This window comes from Solanum tuberosum, unplaced genomic scaffold (assembly GCF_000226075.1).
Source record: "Solanum tuberosum cultivar DM 1-3 516 R44 unplaced genomic scaffold, SolTub_3.0 scf00709, whole genome shotgun sequence".
Classification (NCBI taxonomy): domain Eukaryota; kingdom Viridiplantae; phylum Streptophyta; class Magnoliopsida; order Solanales; family Solanaceae; genus Solanum; species Solanum tuberosum.
The window spans coordinates 54,703-64,245 of record NW_006239622.1 but is presented as its reverse complement, the minus strand read 5'-3'; the positions used below and the strand labels follow the sequence as shown (position 1 = coordinate 64,245).

The 9,543-nt window shown below is 35.4% G+C and overlaps 1 protein-coding gene across 1 annotated transcript; it reads left to right on the top strand.

Annotated features, from left to right (window-relative positions):
- Positions 1–5,645: 5,645 nt before the first annotated feature.
- LOC107058927 (uncharacterized) lies at positions 5,646–9,023 on the top strand. The gene is made up of 4 exons (XM_015305175.1): positions 5,646–6,575; positions 6,798–7,031; positions 7,131–7,572; positions 8,911–9,023. Exons 1-4 carry the CDS (start codon positions 5,646–5,648, stop codon positions 9,021–9,023), a joined length of 1,719 nt encoding a protein of 572 aa, XP_015160661.1.
- Positions 9,024–9,543: the final 520 nt, after the last annotated feature.

Here is a 9,543-nt window from a genome sequence, read left to right as displayed (position 1 = left end):
AATGTTAAATGAACAAACTCTTTCAAGAGTGTAGTTTAAGCGTAGAATCCTTTTAGGTTAGTCTAGCTTAGTGTATCTCTTAATCGAGATTAGTGATGGGTGGATTCCCATTGTTGATTTAGGACTTCTTAACCTTTAGTTCACTTGAAATTGCTCATTTGTGGTTTTCAAATTGAGTTGTTTCTTTTCGAATTCAAGTTTCTCTTCTTCCGTGGTTTATTGTTTATTCAATTAGTCTTTCTTTCTTCTCTTCTCATCTCTTAACTCTCATTTATCCTACTTTTATGTTGTTTAATTCCACATTTGATTTCAATTGGTTTCATCCCTAATTGGAATCTTTATCAAAACCCAATCTTTATAAAAGTTGTTGATAAACCTCTAGTAAGTTTGTACCGAACTAGTTCACATCTCATAGTCATATTTGCAATCAAAGACGAAAATCAATACAACTTTCAACTCCGACCATGGGTCTATACGAGAGGTCTTGTTCCGTCATCTTTCTTAAATTCTTTCCATGACGAAAATTCCAAATACCTTGAACTCTTCAATACACCAGACACTTGTTCTTTTCACTGACTCACTTATCAATCTTATCCTTTGACCCACAATCCATGATATTTTACCACATACTCTAGATCAAAACTTTAAGTGAAAATTGTTTAGGTCCTATAACAATCAAAAGTAACAATTTAAATCATGAACATGTCCTTCGAAATGTTCAATACTCGATGCGATCGATCATTTCTTACCTTACCCATCCATATCTTGAAAAATTATACTACTTCGAACGTAGACTTACAATGAAAGACTTAAGTTCATATTTCAACAGTACCGGTTACCAAACTCAAAACCACAAAAGAACTTATCACCACAGTCAATATGTACGTCTATAAACTTCTTTCTCAAATCTTATCCAACAGTTTTTAACCCATATGAATGACACGTAACACTATCACCTTAACCAGAGCAAAATAGATGGAACCATGTGTCTCTGAACCCAATTCTCCACTCTCTTTGAAGATACATCTTTGACTTTTACAACAGAGTAAATATCGTTGCTCTCTCCTCCTTCTAAAGGTTACACTATATCACACTAATTCTTTCTATTATGGTTCTAGCTCCTATTAATTCTATTTAAGAAGTGTCCCAGCTCCTCCTACATCTTTCCATACGACCATGTTGCTCACCAAAAAATAGCAAACTACAACTATAAATATCTGCAGGTCATCATTACCATACATAAATTGTTTAACCAAAAAGCCTTATCATATAGTCGCATCTTAATTAAAATCTATCAAAATCTTATTACCATTATGCTTAGTAGTCATTACCATCATCACTAAGTAAACCTTATCATCGACGTGAAACCTTACACCCAACTATACCAGCCAAATTCAAAGGATTAACCCAATTTTATACACACTTTCTTACTAAAATCCTCAATTGCCTTCACACAAGTATACTCATTAAGACTTCCTTTAGCCATAAGTTTGTAATTTCAATATCGATCCACTCCCTTAGAGCTTACGATGAAATCACTAGCCCTCACCTAAAATTCTTGAGAAACACTTTATAACCTAAACACATTAATATTGTATAAAAAATCCACCACTAAAATCTTCCTTATCAATAATGCTTAACCCATTCGTCTATAGTAATAAGCTAGTTGGTTTCTCACATAGTAGTGCAACACCAAATCTCACTATACGAGCATGTGATACAATTGATAAATCCTTAAGTAGTTAATATTCACGCTTAACAATCGATGTATCCGTTTCCATGTACCACTAGTACCACACCATGAGAGCCCGTTAGATCCACCACTAGAACACCTCATACCCCTCGATAAGATTGTACTCAAATAGCCCACATATTTCTGGCCTAAACTATCAACTTTGTTCGGTCTCTTGTTCAAAGCGATATGCATTCATTCGTAGATCAGGTCGATAGCAGAAGTAACACACTTCATAAATCTAACCAAGTAAGAGTCACTACCATTATAGTAGTCGTATCATGACCTTATTTGATATACACTTAAAATATAAAACCGTAGTAGAGATTCTGACCTCAATTCGCGCAACATCATTTTCATCATTTGCTAAGCAACCCATACATGCATGTTATCACAACTTTACTAACTATAGTTTCCAATGTTTAATCATTTCACTTTCAATGGTCGAACCACTATAGATATCACCTATACCACATAAGTACTATTCCTTTTCTAGGGCAACTAACCTGAAAAAGATAACACATTCATGAAGTCCCTCAAATCATTTTTCAACCTCATCATTCCCATAGCCTCAAAATGCATCAGTGAGCCATCACCTTACTCAACTCCTTCAAATCGCTAAACATTCCGAATATAATCACACATCTTTTTCACAAGTCTATCACATCCACATTAGTACTAGATCTATCAACCAAGCCATACACAACACATAAATTACCCACATGAAGGATAATACATGAGTCATCACTATAAGTGAGAAAGAATGGAATGAAGCTATAAGAATTAGAACGAAAAAAGATGAACGATAGAGTTTAAAAAAAGTGAAGATTTTTCCTAAAAGTCACCATAGCCTCTCGAAGATAAGCAACAAACATCTCCGCTCCGATCCTTGAGACTCTACTAGACTTGTATTGTACACATGTGAGACCTATGAACCTTGGGCTCTAATACCATTTTGCAAAATCGATGTGATGACACTCGTCTTATCCCATTTAGACAAGTCAACCTAAAACCCAACCATTACGATAAAGTGTGGAAATAAGCTATAGTTGAAAGTTTAATAACAAAGTAATAATACGTATAACAAGTCAACTTAACTAAATCCCCAAAACCTGGTTGTCACGTGCACAAGCCTCTAATGTATTACAATAGATTTGAAAGAAAACACAAGTCTCCAATGATGTTGTCACTAAAGTTGAACAATATAATAAATAAGAGTAAGAAGGTCCGCTGAGATGACAAAAAACTACCTCAAAAATCTCCACAGGAAGCCTCAGAAAAGAAGAGAATAGAAAATATCATGAAGGTCTTAGCTCTTAACCTACAAAAAAGTAGATTTGTCAAAAGTCATATGTTGAGATGCTCCACAATCTATGATCCAAGTATGATGAGTAATGGAAGAGAAAAATGAGGTAAAACATGTTAGCCATAATGCATACCAGCCAAATTTACACTGGTAATGGCCTCTGAATTTTTTGTTGTAGAACCTCTTTGGACAGAATTGAACATTTGAATCAACTTCTTAAATTGTTCCCTAGAAAATCCATGGCTATTAACGAGGTCAACCATTAATCCTTCCTTGTAGAAGTCTTGATCAACAAATGCATTAGCTTGATGATTCCCAAAGTTTCCCTTTCTTGGTTTGTTGAATTTGAATTGAGCAAGATAGCCAACAAGTTTGTAGCAATCTTCTTTCATATGCCCAGATTTTTTGCAATACTTACAAAGCAATTCAGATTTCTTACTTTCAACATTCCCTGCTTGTCTAGTTCCTTAGTACTATCCAGAATTCTTAGTCGGAGTCCATTTTTGTTTGGAAGTCATAAAAGCAGATGAGTCAGTAGTAAGGTAATTTTTAGAATGAACTTCCCTTTGAGATTCTTCATGCAAGATTATAGAATAAGCTTGTGCAGTGCTTGGAAGTGGTTTCATTATCAATATGTTTCCCCTCACACTAGTAAAAGTATCATTAAGACCCATTAAAAATTGTATTAACTACTTATCTTCGTTCGTTTTCATGTTGTGATCCTTAGCTCCACAATCACAAGCACATTTACATATCATAAAAGTGTTAGGAAGTTTCAATTGGTCCCAAATTCTTTTAAATTTGGTAAAGTAGCTTGTCACATCATTAGTACCTTGATTGATGGTGTTGAGTTCTCATTGCAGTTGGAAAAGCCTTGCTCCATCTGCCTATCCATATCGCTCTTCAAGCTCAATCTAAAGCTCCCTGGCTGTTTGAGAGTAGAGTACACTCTCAAAGATTTCCCTAATGAGGGAGTTTAGCAGCCAAGCAATGACCATGTCATTGCATCTTTTCCACTGATCAAGCAGCGATGAATCTTCAGCCGTACATTTGGAAGTTCCATTTATGAATCCAAGTTTGTTCTTGGCTGAGAGTGATATGAGAACACCCCTACGCCAGTTTTCATAACAATTTCCATCAAAGGTGACATTTAGCAAAACCATCCTTAGATTATCAGAGGAGGCCAAAAGACATGGGTGATAAGTATCTATTTGTAAGGAAGCAACAATGGTTGAACTTCCTTCTACAATAATTGTTGTTGTAGTAGAATCGATAGCATTGTTAGTCATGATTCAAGATTGATCAAATGGGAAGAATGGGAAAGAAGGAAAAGAGAAAAAAATATGCTTTTACAGAAGCTCTGATACCTTGAAAATAATTAAAGAGAAAACGAGAAGTAGAAATTTTCTTTTGTATTTATTGATCCCTCAACTGTACAGTGAAGCTGCGTATTTATACAAAAAAGAATCCCTAATGATAAATACAAACTCTAAAAGATAAATACCGAAAATAACTACAAGGTAGATTATTTACATGAGCAGTCCTAGTTATACCATAATATAACTCTTTCTGTGTATATACTTGCGTAGGTCAGAACATAGAAATAATTGAGGCCCAAGTGTATAAGCCCAAACACGATTCATCTCAAGATGGGGCATTTTCATTTTTTCTGACAATAGATTTATATGTCAGTTTCTTGTCAATTGATCAATCTAAGGGTCTGGGTAAGAAATAAAAAGTGAAATAGGTTAGGGTGGATCGAGTGTGATGCTATGGGTCAGGTTTTAATTTCAAATTTAATTAAATTAGGTTGGTTTAATTTGGCACGTGGACCTATAATAAGAGGTCTAGTGTAAAAATTGATTTTGCAAAGTCATCAAATTTAACAATTAAAAAGTAGCACGAATGGGTCCTTTCTGGGACAATGGAACGGTTGATCCCAATTAATAACATGTGGCATAGAGGTACCTTTTTTCAAAGTTTGATGGCATATTTGAACTTTTTTTATCAGTTTAATTTTGGTGATATGGACCTCTAATAAGAGGCAATGTGGAAAGAACGGTTTTGCTAACCATCAAACTTGTATGTTATGAATGGACCCTTTCTGTAATGCAGTGGGTAGAATGATCATAATGACCATCTTGTCAGAGCCAAGCTTTTGGGATATGCATCGTCAAGCTCAAAAGTGTAGTGACTTGTGTTATGTATTGTAGCTTTTTCTTTTTTCACTTTCTTCTCCTACTTGGGCTATTCCTATGTGTGATTCAACTAAGATGCTTGCCAACCTAAATGCTTATCAATCCTTTTCTTTGACCTTTTTTTAGTGTCCGCTCTCCATCATTAGCGTCACATGCACATTCATATTATTTTTCTTTTGTTTAAAGAAAATAACTCTTAGTTGAGTGACCATATGAAAGTTGAGTGAAATGTGATTTTTTGTGATAATATGCACTGTTTGAATTAGATGAAATGGTACATAAAATGTATTATCTTTCATAAGCATTAACATAGCTACAAACACTAGATATTGGGTGACGAATAAAAATGTTGTTGTTAATGAACCTAATTCCAAGAGTTGGTGAACTTGGAGGAATTTTTCAAGAGAAGATGGCTGAAAATGGAATTGAGGAAATGTTAGATCACCTAAGAAGGATCAAGAGTGGAGGTAATCTGACTAGCTTCAAGATTGATCAAATACAGAAATTTGAAATGTGGCTAAGAGTTTTGAGAACCTTTATAAAGTATCATCATGTTCTTTTTCGTGATTCCTTATTCAAACACACAAAGAATGCCAAATTGACTATGGAAATGCTTCACCGGGTATTGGATGAGATTACAGATCAATGTAAAACTAACCCTAATCTAGAAAGGCTAGAATCACATTTGTTGGAATTCTTGAAATGTAATACCATTTTAAGTTACAATTATGAGTTGAATGATTTGGATCTGTCGAAATATATGGATTTCCTCGAAAAGAATCTAACTGATTTAGTGATGATTTCACTGGAGGAGGTTAGATCTTACCCTGCTGAACAAAACCTTGAAATACACAGATTTATAAAGCAACTGAAAATTGTTCAAAAGAAAATGAAAATTTTGAGATACTTATATGCTACAGAGATAAATGGTTACGTCGGCAATGAGAAGCTAGAATGTTTGGAGACTCGAATTCAGTTCATGGTTAACAACGTGGGACAACTTTGTTTTGCTATTTCAGATAACGTTTTTGCTGATTTTGTAGATAAGGATGAGGATGATATCTTGAATAAACATCCTTATCTATTATTCTTGATTGTGTTAGTGGAGCTGGAAATGAAGAAGATTTTTCTCGATGAACTAAAGGCTTCAATGTTTACTCATTCAAGAACTTTCAAGGACAAGAAATTACCAAAAGGATCTTCTCATCATCTGCAAAATCTGCTGATGTATCTTGGAAACAAAAAGCTCAATAACTTTCTTGATAACGTCTCTGTTCAAAATATTGATGTGGCAATAGAGTTCTTTTTGGTTTTCCTTGATGATGATGTGTCAAATCATGTTATTAATGGTAAAAATTGGAGCTATAGTAGGTGATGTTCTATATGTCATTGAAAAACTTCTTCCTGCTCTATAAACAAAGATGACACTAGCAAAATAAGTCTTTGCTCGATACAAATATTGGAGAAAACTAAAGATCTAAAGGCACAAGTGGAGACTTACTACAAATCCTTAAAATTCACTCCATTTCAGTTCCCTACTATTGGTGGATTGAACTTTCAGGATTCTCTTATAAGGAAACTGAATGAGATGTCTGTCTCTGAATCCGATTTAGATTTCTTGATGAAACCTCTTTTAGGTAATTTGGAGAAAGAGTTATCAACTCTTATATCCATTTTAGAGAAGGAGTTGTCATCTTTATCATCCATTTTCAGAGATGTCGCAAAGGTGCACCATAAACATAAAATTCTTAAAGATCTTAAGAGACGTACTATCAATTTGGCATATGAAGCTGAGGTTACCATTGACTCTATTCTTGTTTAGTATAATGCTTTTTTGCATATTTTTTGCTCACTTCCTACAATCTCAAAAGAGATCAAGGAAATTAATGTGCAGGTGACTGAGATATGGTCAGCAGACGTTGCTCTTAAGCCTTTCTATGTGGTAGCACCATTTAAACACCTGCTAACTCGACATAGCAATCCAGTGATTGATGAGGAGATAGTGGGTTGTGGGAATGACATAGAAAAAATGATTCTGTATCTAATTAAAGGTACAAATGAGCTAGACGTCATCCCAATTGTAGGCATGGGGGGACAAGGGAAAACGACAATTGCTAGAAAGGTGTACAATAGTGAAAACATTGTTTCTCATTTCGATGTTCGAGCATGGTGCATCATTTCCAAAACATATAACCGGAGAACACTATTAGAAGAGATTTTTAGTCGAGTTACCGGTTACAAGGACAAGAGATATAAGGATGACATCCTTACTGACATGTTGAGGAAAAGTCTAGTGGGAAAGAGATATCTCATTTTATTGGATGTTAAGTGGGATTGTATACAAAAAAAGATCGCATCCGCGACGCGCTCCTGAAGCGCACTCCCCTGTTAAGTTGAATTTCATTTTCTATATGCAACTTTCAGCTCCGCGATGCGGAGATGCTCTATCTTAGTGTATTTTCCAGCTTCTTGGCCATTCTCCTCCGCAACTTCGTCTTCTATTTTCCGACCTCTGTCCAAGTGCCCTATTTTGACTCATTCTTCTTTGTTTTTCATCCTGAAACATCTAATCATATTGGTTAGAGGAAACAATATCAAAAGACTCTAAAATCTCAGTTCGGACTAACAAAGTGCTCTCAAACTTAACTAAATATATGGAAAAATTGGTTATTAGGCGCATAAATACGCCTAAGATCACCACCCCACAATTAAAGCTTTGTTCATCCTCGAACACTTCCACACATTCAAACATCCGACGACTCTACTACACTTCCCTCTAATGGTATTTCAACTTTGGCCACAACAACTATCGTAGCTTCACAACAACATGGCAAATACTATGCATTCATCAGGACAACTAGAGCAAGACAATCCAACCTCAAGAATAGACTCTTATAACGCAGCAAACTTATGCACAACTTTTGGATCCACAGAAATATCAGTTATCAGACTTCACCAAACATGTGCCCCTCACCACAAATGAACACCCTGATTTACTCACACATAAAATTTTCATATAATAAAGGGTGCGGGAAGCAAATTTGGCTCACACTCTCGAAAGAATTCACATGTCACAACCAATGAACCATAGGCTTGCCCTTAGTGTACTACATCACTAATTTTGAGAATACGAAAGTTCAAGATGAATTAGGTCTTTTAAGGGATGTAATGTAGGCTTGGGGACGGGTAGGAACAATTTTTTTTTTATTTTTTGGATATAAATAGCGATTGCATTCCCAAGAACTTTAATACAAGACAAACTTCATTTTTGGACCTTCTTTTAATAACCTCCTTCTTATGCTCCTTTTCTTGGAGCCATTCGACTCTTTGTTGTAAGACATTTAACAATCACTTCTTCCCACCATTTTTATTCTATATTCATTCATCAATTTTTTTATTTTTTTATACAAGCTAGACTTATGTTGGGGCTTGCCCCTCACTTTCGTTTCCTTCACTATTGTTCCCACAAAGCGCTTAAGATTTTTTGGATGAAATTGATAGGCCAGAGAAGGAATGAACATTAGCTTCAAATTAGGAAACCAAAGAATAAGTTCAAGGCTCGAAGGGGTTAACTAAGGATATACATCAAGGTGGTTACAGGAAAGCATAATTAGGGCTATTAAAGAAATGCCTATATCACTTCCTGATTCCTTATCCTCTTTTTCGCTATGCAGACACACCAGGCAAGTTCTGGACCTCAATTAATAGCAAGGATTACACAAATCTTACATCTCTGGCACACATTCAACTCAGAACTGATCACTACATACTACTTCCCAATCACTGACATAACTTCATTTTAAGCACACACCATAAAGAGTCACATAAAAGAGCCTAGATGTCTCAACACAAAGTCATCCAATGTTTTCAACTTTTAGTCTAACTCAAAGCAGTTGCGCAACCTTAGCCAAAAGCCAACCCTACAAACCCAAATGATGAAAACTGTCCTTAAGAAGGTCGTCATCCATTTATCATAGTGAGGCTTGACTCAACTATGACATTGACTCCATCATAAGAAATAAAATCTATTTTTATACGGTTCAACGGGACTGTCCTTGGCCAAAGAACCAAAAACAACTTCCAAGGAACCCAAAACCAAAAAAAACACAAACAAAATAAAAACTATTTATAATGGATATAGTATTCCCAGCCCACACTTAAACACGCAACACCATCCCTAGTGTGACATAATTTGAAATGAAAGCAAAGTAGGGCGGGTATACTTCCCTGATCATTCATCCATGTCAGCATCACCGCTGGTGCCCTCAAGAGCCAAAAGGTCACCTTCCTCTGCTTCAGAATTGGAT